This window comes from Myotis brandtii, unplaced genomic scaffold, assembly GCF_000412655.1.
Source record: "Myotis brandtii unplaced genomic scaffold, ASM41265v1 scaffold266, whole genome shotgun sequence".
NCBI classification, from domain to species: Eukaryota; Metazoa; Chordata; class Mammalia; order Chiroptera; family Vespertilionidae; genus Myotis; species Myotis brandtii.
This window is the reverse complement of record NW_005360124.1, coordinates 1,181,250-1,197,577: the sequence shown is the minus strand read 5'-3', so window position 1 is coordinate 1,197,577 and position 16,328 is coordinate 1,181,250. Positions and strand designations below refer to the sequence as shown.

General features: G+C 35.5%; 1 protein-coding gene across 3 annotated transcripts in view; it reads right to left on the bottom strand.

The window, feature by feature from the left end:
• Window positions 1–16,328, bottom strand: part of AGTPBP1 (ATP/GTP binding protein 1) — an 87,931-nt gene that overhangs the window by 11,190 nt on the left and 60,413 nt on the right. For all 3 annotated transcript variants that reach the window (XM_005868265.2, XM_014541244.1, XM_014541245.1), the window contains 5 exons: window positions 15,328–15,508; window positions 13,924–14,053; window positions 11,557–11,688; window positions 9,062–9,238; window positions 4,170–4,330 (listed from right to left, as the gene is read on the bottom strand). In XM_005868265.2, coding sequence (XP_005868327.1) covers window positions 4,170–4,330; window positions 9,062–9,238; window positions 11,557–11,688; window positions 13,924–14,053; window positions 15,328–15,508 — 781 coding nt within the window. The remainder of the gene's footprint in view (window positions 1–4,169; window positions 4,331–9,061; window positions 9,239–11,556; window positions 11,689–13,923; window positions 14,054–15,327; window positions 15,509–16,328) is intronic.

Sequence of the window (16,328 nt, the reverse complement as noted above, 5' to 3'; positions counted from 1 at the left end):
CCTAAGCTGGCAGTCAGACATCCCTCTGGCAGCCCGGGAGCCTTCGGGGGATGTCCACTTGCCAGCAGGGAGCAGGCCTAAGCTGCAATCAGACATCCTTAGCGCTGCTGAGGAGGCAGGAGAGGCTCCCACCACCACCGCTGTGCTGGCAGCCATCAGCCTGGCTTGTTTTGTGGCTGAGCAGAGCTCCCCTTGTGGGAGCACACTGACCACCAGGGGGCAGCTCCTGCATTGAGCGTCTGCCCCCTGGTGGTCAGTGTGTGTCATAGTGACCAGTCATTCCCAGTGGTTCTGCTGTTAGGATCAATTTGCATATTACCCTTTTATTATATAGGATTATATAGGATAGAGGCCTGGTGCACAGGTGGGTGCCGGCTGGTTTGCCCTGAAAGGTGTCCCGGATCAGGGTGGGGGTCCTGCTGGGGTGCCTGGCCAGCCTGGGTGAGGGGCTGCTGGCTGTTTTCAGGCTGGCCACGGCCTCCAGCGACCCAAGCTCCCAGCCCCTCCTTTTTTTCTTTTATTTTTTTCAGCGCCTCCTTGAGGGGAGGGAAGCAGGTATCTGGGATTTATTTATTTTCTATAATTGAAACTTTGTAGCTTTGAGCGCAGCCCAGGGCCGGCCAGAGCAGGCAGAAAGCTTGGCTTCCTCCATCGCGGGGGGCAACCCAAGCCCCCTGCTCGCTCCAGCTCTGTGGCCGCCTCCATCTTAGTTGGGTTAATTTGCATACTCGCTCCTGATTGGCTGGTGGGCATGGCTTGTGGGGGTAGCAGAGTGGTGGAGAGATGGTTAATTTTCATGTTTCTCTTTTATTAGTGTAGATGTTTTATTGGTTCTCAAATTCTTTAAATGAGTGGTACTGAGAAAACTACTTAATAGTTCAGGTGACATGTAAAATAACACTTTTGCTAAGTACAAAAGGATTAAGGAAAAAATGTCTAAATCCTTCCTAATTAACTACAATTAATAACTGAAAAGATAAATTTCCCATCAGATAAGACCCAGCCTAAGAGAGCATGGGTGAATTAAAAGTTAAAAAAAGCCCAAACACAGCACAGAGAGACAAAGAGCAGAAACTTATTCATGAGAGTAAGACACAGAAGATCTATGAAAAGGTCAAACTTAAATGTAAATGGAGTCCCAGAAAGGACATAATGGGGCAGAATCAATGTTTGAAGAGAAAATGGCTAAGAATTCCCCTAAATTGATGGAAGATATCCAGCCACAGATTTAAGAAACCTTGTAAAACCCAGGCAAAATAAATAAAATACTAAGTAAAACCCATACATACCAAAGACTAAGAGAAATTCATAAAAGCAACTTAGCCTTAAAAGATAGATTACATTCAAAGGGCAACAATCAGACTGGTACCTCACTTGACAACTCAATAGTGGAAGACCAATGACAACAGAATGGCTCTTCAATGAAGGACAGTGTTACCTATCCAGCAAAAACATCCCTCAAAACTGAAGATGAAGACTTAATAGTATTCTTTGAACAAAAGAAAAATTACTTCAGATAAAATCTGAAATGTAGAAATAAATGAAGAGGAAAGAGGGGAAGAGGGCAGTAAATGTATGGGGAAATCCAAAGACTGCATAAAACAGTAATAATGTCTGTAAAGTTTAAAATATTAATAGTATACTCATAAAATATCTGACAACAGCAGCACATTATTGAGAGGGAGTTAAATGGAGTTAACATGTTCTAAGGATCCTATATTGTCCAAGAAAAGATAAAAGTACAAATCTGTATTGACTCTGATAAATTGAGAATGTGTGAATACCAAGTATCCATTAAAAAAATTAAGAGGATAAAATCAATATAAACCTGAAATCAATCTAAAATCTATCAATCAAAAAAAGGCAAAACAAACAAAAACCACAGGGCAAGTGAAACAAATAGCAAACAATAAGATGGTAGAGTTAAGTCTAAATATGTCAATAATTATAATAAATGTAAATGAACTAAATATTTCAATTAAAATATGACTGTCAGATTAAAATTTATAAAAACAACTATGTCCTAATTATGAGACATTTTTAAATATAAAGAGACAGAGGTTAAAAACAAACATTAAATAAAAAGAAAGTTAGTTATAGCTTATATACATAGTAATACCAACACGGTTTAAGAATCTGTGAGCTTTTTAATATAAAGTCTTACATTCAGAGGTTTCAAGGTTTCTAAGTAAAATAATTTTACAGATCAGTTTTTGAGCTTTATTAAACTTGTAATTAGTTTTTAGATTTCCACTGTTATTTATAAAAGTAAATTATATTTACTGAATGAAGCATTGTAGATATGCTTAAGAGAATAACTGAAAACTTAGCTATACATATAAAAGTCAAGCGCCTGGAACACTAGAACAACCGCTTGCTTTGAGCGCACTGTGGCCCTGATCCCCCCACCCCCACACCCGGATCAGGGGCAGGGCTGGCCAGCTGACCACCCGTGACCCGTGCACGAATTTGTGCACCGGGCCTCTAGTTTTCATAATTATCATAGATTAAAATGCAGTATTTTTCAGCCTTAAAAAAGAAGGAAACCTGGCCAGTGTGGCTTAGTTGGTTGGGCGTCATCCCATACACGGAAAGGTTGCTGGTTCAATTTCCTGTCAGGGCACATGCCTGGGTTGCAGGCTTGATCCCTGGTAGGGGGCGTGCAGGAGGCAGCCAATTGATACTATGCTCTCACATTGATATTTCTCTCTTCTCCCTTCCTTTCTCTCTAAAAATCAATAAATTATTCTTTTTTTAAAAAGGAAATATTTTAATTTGCTACAACATGGATGAACCTAGATGACATTATGCTAAGTGAAATGAGCCAAAAAATATATATATATTGCATGGTGTAACTTCAATGTGAAACCTAAAAGAAAGGAAAAAAATGGAACTCATAGAAACAGAGTAGAAAAGTGGTTGCCAGGGGATGGGGGTGAGGAAATAGGGAGAGGTTGGTGAAAGGATATAAACTTTCAGTTGTAAGATGAATAAGGTCTGAGGAAGTGATGGTGACTATAATTGATAACACTAGATTGTATAATTGAAATTTGCTAAGAGAGTAGAACTTAAATATTCACTCACACACCACACACACACACACACACACACACACACAGATAAATGTGTACAGTAATGGATGGATATGTTAATAACTCAATATGGGAAATCTTTTCACAATGTATACATATATCAAATCATCACATTGCATACTTCAAATATCTTATAATTTTATTTGTGAATTATACCTCAACATAGCTGGGGTAGGGGGGGAATAAATGAAATAACTTCAAAGGAGGCTTCTACACATCAGTGAGAACAACTAACAATCTTTATATTAGCTTCTGTTAATGTTTAGCAGACACTTTCAAGGGTAGAAAATTCAGGTGATCACTCTGTCAACTATTACAGTGAACAAAGTTCTAATTGATGTTTTACTATACTTAAAACTGCTAAGTTGATATATATAATAGAGCATGGTAATAATTAACTCTGATGACAAGTCAATATCTAACAACAAAAATTAAGGTTCTGTATAATGACAGTATTTTTACTCATATACATCAAACTATAAAATGCTAAGGTCTAATATTATGATTAAGAACTATGATACTGAATTGTTTCTGATCCTATAGCTGATCAAATTTTATATACATTGAATTTTAGGAACTAAAATTTACCTATTTAGAAGAATATTTGGCAGACACGGTTCAAGTTTCAAAGGCATACTAAATTATCTATTTCTGGTATATGTAACCAGAAAATTATATGATTGGAAAGTTATATGATGTGTGTAGATAACAACAAAATAGACTTCCTTTTAAAGTATGAATCCTAATTCTAAAGCCCTCTTAATTTAAATATTACCTGATATACATACTGTTTTCCACACTGCTTTTTTGGGAGGTTAAAGGTAAACCATTAAGATCATTAAAAAAGGCATTCAAAATATAAGAATATTTCATTAAAATTTCATCTAAAAATCAGTATTAAAGAATCAAGACTATTATTACAACTTGGAATAAATATTAAATGTGTAAACTTAATTATAGTAATCTTAAAAATGTTCTTAACTGTCAAAATCTCTGTGCCTTTTCTATGCTTCACTGATTTAATGAAGTCTAATAGAATACTACAAGGTAACAACAGAATAAACAAGTGTGCCTTACCTAGTTACTTTGCAGCTTGATTCAATCAAGTCATTTTCAAAGTCAAGCAGGCTGGAAGGCAGACTATATTCCAATGGGGATGTCAATCTTTTCAAACGCAAAAGACCAACACAAAATTTTGCTCCCATCTCTTCCAATTCTCGAGTACCAATCTGTAAGCCCTGAATATAAAGCAATATTATATGTGTAACTATGATGTTTGCTATCCTCTGGATGTATCTCATTAAAATTACATAAAAGGAATTTATAATTACATTAATAAGATTAGAAGATTAATATTTTGTATGGACCTAGGACTCAACAAACAGAATGTCTTAGCAATATCAGATATTCTAAGTCATAAAGAAAACTGTCTTTAAAAATCATTTCCAAACTATTCTTATTCATCAAATGCAAACTATTTTCACTAATACACTGGGAAGAAAAAAATACATAAACATTTTGTGCTTATGTTACTCTTAGAGTTCATGTGTAAAAATAGATTTTTACAAAATCTCGCTAATATTTCTTGTGATCCACTACTCTGGATGCCAATGTTGAAATATTATAGTGTTAAAATCAAGGCTCCAATTTGTATACTTGAACATTATAGGTACTTTTATTGTATGATAAACAAATAAAAGAAAGGTAACTATGTCAAAAAAGAAACAAACAAATCTAAGCCAATGAGGTATTAGTAAAATAAGTTCCTATATTCCATGTCAATTAAAAATGCCCATTTCAAATTTTGTCTATTAAAGCAAAGAGAAAATTTCAGCACAACCCCTATACCCTTTATACACAAGAGTTTTCAACTAACAATGTAAGATTTACTGGAAGTTAAATGTAACCATGTAAAAGGATAAAAATGGAGTGTAAATCAAGATTTTGCTTATCATGTAATTTTCAGATAAAAATAAATCTCTAAAATAAGTGAAATTCTTATACCAATAAAAGCTGGATGTATAGATGAGAGCTGACATAATTTAGAGAGAAGGTACTGTAAAACAACTTTTCAATGACAGGACTAAAGGCACAGGCTAAGTGAAGAAAATAAATTGTAAAAACTATTACTTAACCTACATGCCTTTATAATAATGACTGATTAATTGATTGATTATTTAAATAGTTTAGACATCTTAATTTAAGAGCTTTAGAAAGGTTATGCCTATTTCTGAATTAATTCATAGGAAAATAACATTTACAGCCTAAAATACAGTAATATAAGAACATTCTCAGGGTGAAGAAATCTTTTTTAAAAAATATAATTAGAGACTCCACCAAGATGGCGGCATAGGTAAACACCGGAGACTGCTGCCGCAAACAACCACTTCAAAAATACAACTAAAAGACGGAACGGACATCACCCAGAACCACAGGAAAGCTGGCTGAGGAGAGACTCTTCAACTAGAAGGAAAAATAACAGCACACCGAGGCTCAGAGGAGGCGCAGTGTGGAAAATACTCAGGTGCGGAGGTGCGCGCGCAAAGCGGGCTGGTGGCTGAGAGCGCGGTTGTCGTTTTCGGTCAGGGGGGAGTCTCAGACTCTGAGCTCCAGATACGGGCGAATCGCTGGGGACTCGGACCCAAACGGGAGAAGCGGGAGTGTCTGGCATCAGTTGGAAGGCAGCTTTCCCTCCGAGGTTTGCAGCGGTTCCGGGGGTTCTGAGAAGCAGAGCCTCTGGGAACAGGACTGAGGGCACCATAACGGCTCCCTCCGCCCGCCCTGTTGAGCCCGCCCCGCCCAAGCCCTGCGCAGAGCCATTTGCCGGATCGCCTCAGGCAAAGGCTAGATTAGCACCTCCCCAGAGGACAGAAGTTTTCCGCGGCAGACACAGCTGATTCACACAGCCAGTCGGCCTGGTGGTCAAATCCCTCTAGTATTAACTACAACAATCAAGGCTCAACTAGAACAAGACTGCGCACAAAGACCACTAGAGGGTGCACCAAGAAAGCATAAAAAATGCGGAGACAAAAAAACATGACAGAAATGGAGGATATAGAGCTAAAAATCGCAATTTTGAGGGCTTGCAAAAATGTGCTAGAAGCTGTCAATAAACTTGAGGAGAGAGTCACGAAAACTAATGAGACCCTCGATGCTATGATAAAGAACCAACTAGAAATTAAGCATACACGGACTGAAATAAAGAATATTATACAGACACCCAATAGCAGACCAGAGGAGCGCAAGAATCAAGCCAAAGATTTGAAATGCGAAGAAGCAAAAAACACCCAACCGGAAAAGCAAAATGAAAAAAGAATCCGAAAATACGAAGATAGTGTAAGGAGCCTCTGGGACAGCTTCAAGCGTACAAACATCAGAATAATTGGGGTGCCAGAAGATGAGAGACAGCAAGATATTGAAAACCTATTTGAAGAAATAATGGCAGAAAACTTCCCCCACCTGGTGAAAGAAATGGACTTACAGGTCCAAGAAGCGCAGAGAACCCCAAACAAAAGGAATCCAAAGAGGACCACACCAAGACACATCATAATTAAAATGCCAAGAGCAAAAGACAAAGAGAGAATCTTAAAAGCAGCAAGAGAAAGAGACTCAATTACCTACAAGGGAATACCCATACGACTGTCAGCTGATTTCTCAACAGAAACTTGGCAGGCCAGAAGGGAATGGCAAGAAATATTCAAAGTGCTGAATACCAAGAACCTACAACCAAGAATACTTTATCCAGCAAAGCTATCATTCAGAATTGAAGGTCAGATAAAGAGCTTCACAGATAAGGAAAAGCTAAAGGAGTTCATCACCACTAAACCAGTATTATACGAAATGCTGAAAGGTATCCTTTAAGAAGAGGAAGAAGAAAAAGGTAAAGATACAAATTGTGAACAACAAACATGCATCTATCAACAAGTGAATCTAAGAACCAAGTGAATAAATAATCTGATGTACAGAATGAACTGGTGATTATAATGAATCAGGGACATAGAAAGGGAATGGACTGACTAGGTGGGGCGGGAACTGGGAGGAGAGGAGTTATGGGGGGGGGGAGAGGAACAAATGTAATCTGAACAATAAAGATTTAAAAAAATATATATAATTAGACTCACACAACTTATCCTACCCAATAAAGAGGTAATATGCAAATTGACCATCACTCCAACACACAAGATGGCCGCGAAGCTGAGAGAATTTATTACCAGAAGACCTCTATTGTAGAAAATACTCAAGGTTATTCTATCCAAAATAAAAAACAAAAGGTTACAAAATGATGAGTAAGATCACCACCAAAATTACAGACTAATTAGGGATAATTTGTGACAACAAAAAACATAAAAAGGGAGTGGATAATAGCCTGAATTTGCAAATGGGAATGGAGGCTAGATATATTAAAAAGAAAAAGGACTACTGTATATATGGAAATTTATTTTTCATAAACCTAATGTTAAACACACACACACACACACACACCGTGCACGAATTTCATGCACCGGGCCTCTAGTTAGCTAATATTAATAAGTGTGAAAAGTATAATTATATTCATGTGTGGGGATGGAGGTAGATGGGAATTTTGTACTTTCCACTCAATTTTTCAGTGAATCTGAAACTATTCTAAAAAACAAAGTTTATTAATCAAAAAAAGGAAAAAACTAAAAAGAAGTGTATGTTATGATCAAAGAATTGAATTTCAGACATAAAAAAAATTGGCTTAGTGAAACACACTTCTCTCCAAGGAGTTTGAATGTCCTTGGCAGAGTTGTCCACTAAAGCAATGATTGGGGGACAGAGTTTGGGGGCTGGAATGGTGCTCAAGCTCCATTTTCTCTCTCATCACCATCATGCCTTTGGCAAACTACAAGTCACTGTTTTACAATATGTGGAGAGAATTCAAAAGTTATTATTACACTTTGGAAGAATACGGTGGTCAACCTAAAACAGAAGCACTGAGATGTCATTAAGTTCTATTCTACCAGGCCCCAAAAGCTTGAAGTTGGTTGCAAAACCTACCTAATCTTCTTCCAGCTTGTCACAGACTGAAAGTCATTACTTAGGCTCTCTCTCCTCTTAAACATTCTGACATCAACTGTAATATGCTTATATTTTTAATACTAACCAATTGGAAGATTTTTAGCTCTTTCAAAACATAAAGTTATAACCATTGTTATGTGAGGTAACTATTAGATTCAGTTCCCTCTTGCCCTACGTCAAAAACAAAACAAAACAGGACACTTAAGAAATCTTTCTGTGCCAAGGCAAGAAAGATGTTCAAGTTTGCTGTTGCATGTATAAAGTCCAATTCATTGTCCATTAAGTTCTCGATATTTAAAATTTTTAAGTTCAAAGTCACCTAATATTTTATTAGTCTTAAGTTTCAAAAGCAGAGTTTAAACTCAGGTTGTTTCCAAAAAAAAAGTGTATGGCACTACAGAAAAGTAGTCTTAGTAAAGAAAAATATTTAGTGAAGGGATATGCATTTAAAAATCAGACACAAGAGGGGGTCAGTGGAGGGGAAAGAGGGAAATCTGAAATACTTTCAACAATAAAATATATATTTTAAAAACTTTATAAATAAGTGTAATGTGTTTATTTCTAAGTGCATAAAAATATATTTATATCCAACAAATTAAAATGATATAAAAATGTGATTAATAATGTATTACTTGCACAACTCATTATAAATTACTAATCAGTATTTATATGTATACCACAACGTTTTCTTAAAAAGTATGAATTTAAATATACTCAAGATTTTGTGAGAACCCAAAGCAAACTATTTAGTTCAAAGAAATTTTTTAAATGTTTAAGACTGCATACAATTCAATTTCATCATTACAAATTACATATAACTCAGTATATCATATATATCATGGAATATATACTTGAAAACCTTTGGATTATACATATGAAAAAAAGTCTTCAAATATTATTTTAAGGCTAGAAGTACTGAAATGTTTTACCTTATATTTTCCCTGATCACAGCCACACAAAGTACTCTCCATGGTATAGCTTCTTTGTACTCCTATCTCCCTCCAAACTACAACACGTGCTGTGGATTCTTTAGATTTTTCCACTACAAAGCTACAGCTACTCATGCAAAATGCTGGGGCAATATGGCTCAGTATCTTAGGCAAAGTCTGCAAAGATAAGAATGATAAAATAGAATATTTCAAGAAATTTTTTAACTTAAAATTTTTCTAAGTTTTTAATCTTTAAAAATGTTCATGAAAGCACAGTGACTAAAGCAGGGTCATGCAGATCTTCTTGCTATACAAAACATCAAAATAATTCTCTTACTAATTTAGAATTTTCTGCTTTCCCAGAAAAAAAATCAGAAAATAGAATGGAAGAAAGCATCACATTTATTAGTATATAGCAACCAGTAAGTGCAATAAAACTATGTAAAAAAAACCATGAAGAAAACATGTTTTAAAAAATGAAAAAACTTTAGTCATGAAAGATGGCTTGACTAATTAAGACATTTGCCACTGTAGCCCTAGCTGGTTTTCTCAGTCGTTAGAGCATCAGCCTGCACACTGAAGGGTTTTGGGTTCAATTCCCAGTCAAGGGCATGTACCTTGGTTGAGGGGCGTGTGGGAGGCAACTAATAGATGTGTTATCTCTCTCCCATTGATGTTCTTTTCTCTCTCTCTCTCTCTCTCTCTCTCTCTCTCTCTCTTCATATATATATCTTCCTCCCTTCCACTCTCTCTAAAAATCAATGAAAAAAATATCCTCTGGTGAGGGTTAACAACAACCAAAAAAGATTTGCCGCTGTAAATGTCAACCATTCCAAATTAATCAATAAAACTAAGACAATCACAATCAAAATGCCCACAACATTTATAGCAACTTAAAATCATTCTGAAGTTTACCTGAAAGTATAAATATGGGAATACCCCCTGAGAAATTATGAAAGAAAAGGCAATGACTGGAGAAATAACCCAGCAGATATTAACCTAAATTATATGCCTAAGGTTAAGTTAAATTGTGATATTGGTGCAGGAATAGATATATCTCTAGAAAGAAAAGATTCAAAATTAGAACCAAAGCTATCTGTTAAAGTTATTACAGTTACTAGAGAAAAGACTGATCACTCACTAATGCTGACACCACTGGATAGCCACTGAGAAAAACAAGCTCCAGTCACTAATTTTCATTAAATTAACTTCTAATTAGATTGAAATTTTAAATGTAAAATTTTAAAATAAAACTAAAAACAGTAAACACAGAACCATACTTTTAAATCTTGGAATGAGAAAAGTTTTTCTAAACCTTAAAATTCAGAAACCATTTTTAAAGAATTCAACAAACATGATAAAAGTTTTAAATTACTATATATCACACAAAAAATGTACTACACTTGTATTCACATAGTTCAAAAACAATAACTAGGTGACCAGCACAAAAGTAAACAGAGAATATGCGAAAAGGCTATTTTGAAAAAGAGAGAGAGATCATACTGGTCAAACATATGACAAAATACTCATCCTAAAAATTATAGATTCGCAAATTAAAAGCATGAGGTATTTTTTTAACCTGGCAAAAATAATAGTATTATGTAATAAGGGTGTGGAGAAATAGCACTATCATTCATTATATTGGGGAACATCAATTTGTATAATCTTTATGAAGAACAATTTGGCATACTAATCAAATGACCACCAACTGGATAAATAAATTTTGGCACATCCATACAACAAGAACAAAAGCACACAATGGAAATCTTGTGGAATTGTCAGAAAGACTGACACAGATCTCCACGTGAGGACCAGGAAAGATGGCCAACAAACATGTGAAAAAACAAGTAGCTGTGGAGCACTGAAAAACAAACACAAACTTCATATACTCTAGGTATAATCTATGAATTAATGTGCTCAGAATAGCAAAACTGCTTAATTAGTAACTGTGAGATGACTTTCACTTACTACTGTGAATTCCTCGATTGTTTCCATTTTTTATATAACTCTAACATTTTATTTATTAGGAAAAGGGGAATAGAGAGAAGCAAAAAGAAAATGTACTTCGAGCTTGCAAATTAACCTAGGGTGTTTGTCTAGGCATAAATGTAGGAGGAGAATGAAAGCACACAGGGCTTGAAGCAGTAAGATCTCGTGTCCGTCCTTGGCATACCTCAAAACACACCCAGGCATGTGGAAAAATGGTATGCCACAGATGGCTTTATAAAATCGGCCAAGGAAGGATGTACTGTTTAATCAATGATTATACATGAAACTAAATAGGTCCCCACATCTCAGATCAAATGAATTCCAGATAAACATCTACATGTAAAAAGCAAAAACATTTGGAAGAAACATTTAAAATGAAAAATTTGAAACCATAATAACAAAATGGCAACATGAACAGAATCTGAGTAGTTTATATGTTAAATTATTTTCTGTAGTTGTATGCATGGTTGCATCTCAAAAACTCCTGATTTATCTGTCATAATTACCCTGTATCCCACATCTTCCACAACATCACAGGAACTTGCATTATTATTGGTATGCCACACTGTCTCCTTGATGCTGCAGCCATACATAAATACATTCTTCTTTCGGGAGTGGCCATGATAATCACAATAAACCTTGAAAAGATTATATGTTTTAAGAATTAAAAACCTTCAAATTCATATATTGCCAAGTAAATCTAGTTACTATGAAGCCAATAAACAGGTCTGTGTTCCTTGATCCTTTTACTGTAACTGAACCACCATTTAACAAGTAGCGTCAATAAAAGTAGAAATATCTAGTTTTGGAAAGAAATCTATGATTACTAGGAATGGTTAGAAAGTCCTTTGCAAGATCTGCATCAAACCACAAATTTCACCCTTATATATCTTCTATGTGCCATTATAAAAAAATAATAAATTCAATTAAAGGTCAAATCTGTATCTGTAGTCATCACTGCCACAGGGCTATTAAAATATTTATCTAATTTAAAAACACATGAAAATGTTCTCATGAAAAACACTATAAAAGGAGTGTGGTTTAAGCCCTGACCCATGTGAGCCCTGGCTAGTATGACTCAGTTGGTTGGAGCATGGTCCCATACACCAAAGGGTGGTGGGTTTGATTCCTGGTCAGGGCACATTCCCAGGTCATAAGTTCCACCCCTAGTCAGGGCACAGGTGGGAGGCAACCAATCAATGTTTCTCTCTCTCTCTCTCTCTCTCTCTCTCTCTCTCTCTCCCCTTTCCTCTCTCTGGAATAAATAATTTTAAAAATAAATGCATTTTTTTAAAGGGTATAGTTTCAATTTAATTTTTGAGAACATAATTTTAAAAATGAAGGACAAACTCACATGCCAATTTTTCCCCTCTGCAACATGTTTCTTTTCAAATTTTTATTTTTTTATTGATTAAGGTATTACATATGTGTCCTTATCCTCCCATCTTCCCCCACCCCACTCCTGTTCATGCCCTCACCCCCCTGGTGTCTCTGTCCATTGGTGAGGCTTATATGCAGGCATGCAAGTCCTTTGGTTGATTTCTCCCCCTTACCCCCACCCTCTCCTACCTTCCCTCTTGAGCATCTGATCGATGCTTCTCTGTCTCTGGATCTGTTTTTGTTCATCAGTTTATGTTGTTCATTATAATCCACAAATGAGTGAGATCATGTGATATTTATCTTTCTCTGACTGACTTATTTCACTTAGCATAATGCTCTCCAGCTCCATCCATGCTGTTGCAAATGGTAGGAATTCCTTCCTTTTTACAGCAGCATAGTATTCCATTATGTAGATGTACCACAGTTTTCTAATCCACTCATCTGCTGATGGGCACTTAGGCTGTTTCCAAATCTTAGCTATGGTAAACTGTGCTGCTATGAACATAGGGGTGCATATATCCTTTCTGATTTCTAGTTTCTTGGGATATATTCCTTGCAAAATGTTTCCTTCCTAAAGGAAGATTAACTCATTTAAACACTAACCGAATGGAAACATTCTAAACAAAAACTGCTGAAGGCAGAAGCACATTCACACAGCTCTTGGAGCCTCCCACCCCACCTCTACGACCTTTCCCACGTTAGTAGCCAAGACTGACCAGCTTCAGAGTTGACTAAAGAGCTCAGATATAAGCTACTAGTTTGAGAATTTGAAAAATACTGTTACCTCAGTGTTGTTCAAATAGTGAAGTTAAATACCTAAAATTACAACCAGGAGTTACCAATATTCATAAATTAAAAAAAAGAAAGGTATAGGGCTCATAAGCATTACAAAAATTAAATCTGATGAAATAAGAATATGAATACATTATATTGATACCATAATTAGTACACAAGTAACTGATAACAGAAGATATTTTGAAGAAATTTCTTCTGAAATTAATACTTAGCTTTTATAACCAGAAAATCCTATATAGTAAAAGCCTAATATGCAAATAGACCGAAGGACCGAACGACCAGTAGCTATGTTGCACACTGACCACCAGGGGGCAGACGCTCAATGCAGGAGCTGCCCCCTGGTGGTCAGAGCACTCCCACAGGGAGAGTTCAGCTCAGCCAGAAGCTGGGCTCATGGCTGGCGAGTGCAGCAGCGGTGGCAAGAGCCTCTCCTGCCTCTGTGGCAGCACTAAGGAGCAGGGAGCCGAGTGGTAAGGAACAGAGAGCAGGCAGGCGGTAAGGAACAAGGGGTCCCGGACATCCCCTGAAGGATCCCGGACAGCAAGAGGGTGCAGGCTGGGCTGCAGGACTCCCCACCACCCCCACTCCCCGAGTGCATGAATTTTGTGCACCGGACCTTTAGTAATGTATAAAATACTAAGTCTTTAATCAACAAAGTCATGTCTTTGTACAGAGCACAAACAAATCCTGGCACTTACCAGTGGTAGGCGCTTCACTGCAGCCAGGTACTGCAGCAGCCCCTTCGCATGGTAAATTGTAGGATGCAAATCAGGATTTGGACTCTGCCACTGTCTGTTCAAATCCTCTCCACTTAAAGAACAGCGGTGACTACACAAATGCAAACACAGTGATAGACAAACACTGATACCAATAAATTCTTAAATATATTTGATTTAATTTTATGATTCTATTTCACTAAATATTTCAAACTGGTATAGATGATGGGCTCAACAGAATGCATAGGTTAGTCATTAAATAATCGTTTATTAAGCATTTGCTGTGTCCAAGATCCTGTGTTACATGCAATTAAGTGTGGTAACCTTTCAGATTCATAGGTCAAAACTTTCAAGCTATAGAAAATACTAATTCTCAATTCTGGGATTTTATTCCATACTCTATAAAAATTAATGGCCATATGTCCCATTCTGACTACATAATAATCATTTTTTATACTAACATTTTATATTCTGATTGTATTAGTTATTATTAAAAGTGCTATCTGGGCCCTCCTAAGAAAGGTTAGTTTATGAAAAGCATATATACTTAAATACATTTTCATTTAATCATATGTATTAAGTATTACAGCCACTGAGCAAAAATTTAAGCAAACAATCAGAAGGTGATAACAGAAATATAAACAGGATTTTAGCTGATCAATTAAAATAAGACATAAAATTTTGTTTTAGTTCCATTACCATAACATACCTAAAAATAAATTACCCTTTTTAAAATTTTCCTTAAATATGAGGAAGATTCATGCTACACTTATGAATAAAGTACCCTCAACTTTGGAGATGCCATGTCAAATTCCATCTTTCCAATGCACTAAAGAGACCTTGTCTAATTGCCACAATAAATGAATTGTACAACAATGAGCTACCTTCACTTAAAAAGTAGTATCTTCTAGCATCTCCAGTCTAAAGAATTCCTTCTGTCAGAGACTGTACTTCCTCATATCAGGAAGAAGTTAGCAGATGGACCCAACATGCCATATCAGTGGAAAGAGATCCCAGAGATTTTAAATCTTACAACTAAGATCACACCATTGACAAAATTTAAAAAGAAATATAAGAGGATATGTTAAAAAAAATCTTTCTCATATCCTAACACTGTGATTTTTCTAAACGAATTCAAGCAAGATAGACATTTTATGAAATCATACTGTCATGAATACAGAATTTGTCAAAATCCCATACTACTAATAAACAAAATATATTTTCATTTAAAAATGTATCTTAAATGAATTCCCCACAAAAAATTTGTTCTAGAAAAAAATCACTAGATTTGCTCTCCAAATTTACCCTGAATAATATTATTTCAACAATTTTAAATAGGCTCACCACAATTATCTATAATATTTCTATAACTATTGCTTAACTTACTTTCCATTGATGACACCATCTGGATTTAGCATAGGGACAATTTTAAAAATATAGCATTCTCGTAAGCTCTGAGCAGTAGGGCTATTACTCATGAGATACTCCAATGTTCCTTTCATTACCCAACTTGCATTCGTTTCTCCAGGATGTACCCGAGCAGATAAGAAAACGTAAGGGCGATTTCCTAAAGGACACATAAAATCTCAAATTAAAATGAACGACGACTAAAAGTTTGTATGATGTTTGATGTTGGAGCTTTAGAAATATATCTACTCAATCATGAATTCTGATATACATTCATAGTAGAATTCAGCGTGCACCTACTATAAAAAGCACTGTACTAGGCCCTATAGAGGAAAACAGATATAAAACCCATGCAAGCCACATCCTAAAGGAGTTCATAATATGAACATAATGCAATAAATACTACATGAGTCACTTATTTACCAATGATTAATCTAACATAAAAAAGTATTTAATATAATATTGGTTTTATAAAGAACAAGTAGTTGGGGAAGTTTTAAATATAAATTTATTTTTCATAAAGCCATTGGGAAAAGAAGGAAAATATAATCTTACCCCTGTTTTACAGTCACTATGATAAGTACAGAAAAAAAGGTATATCTTCTCAGAAATTTACAAAGGGAAATATTTTCACTATGCATTTAGATATACCCATCTAAAAAATAACACTCAGCTCACTTGGTCATATTTTCATGCATAGCAAGCTCTTTCTCTTTCCTGAAAATATTTTACTTTCTTATCAAAATTAGAACAGTTTTCTTATTTTTTCTACCCCAGCTATACATCTGAGGCAACTTTAAAAAAATAAATGGCAGAGAAAAACAAGTAGCTATTTGGTGCTAGAATTAAAACACGTAATAACTTTCTGGTGGTTTTATTTATAAATAAAATTAGCTATAAATTTAATTGATGATATTATTACATAAACTCTTAAAATAATTTGTTACATTATGGTTATGACTTACAAGGATAAGAACTAC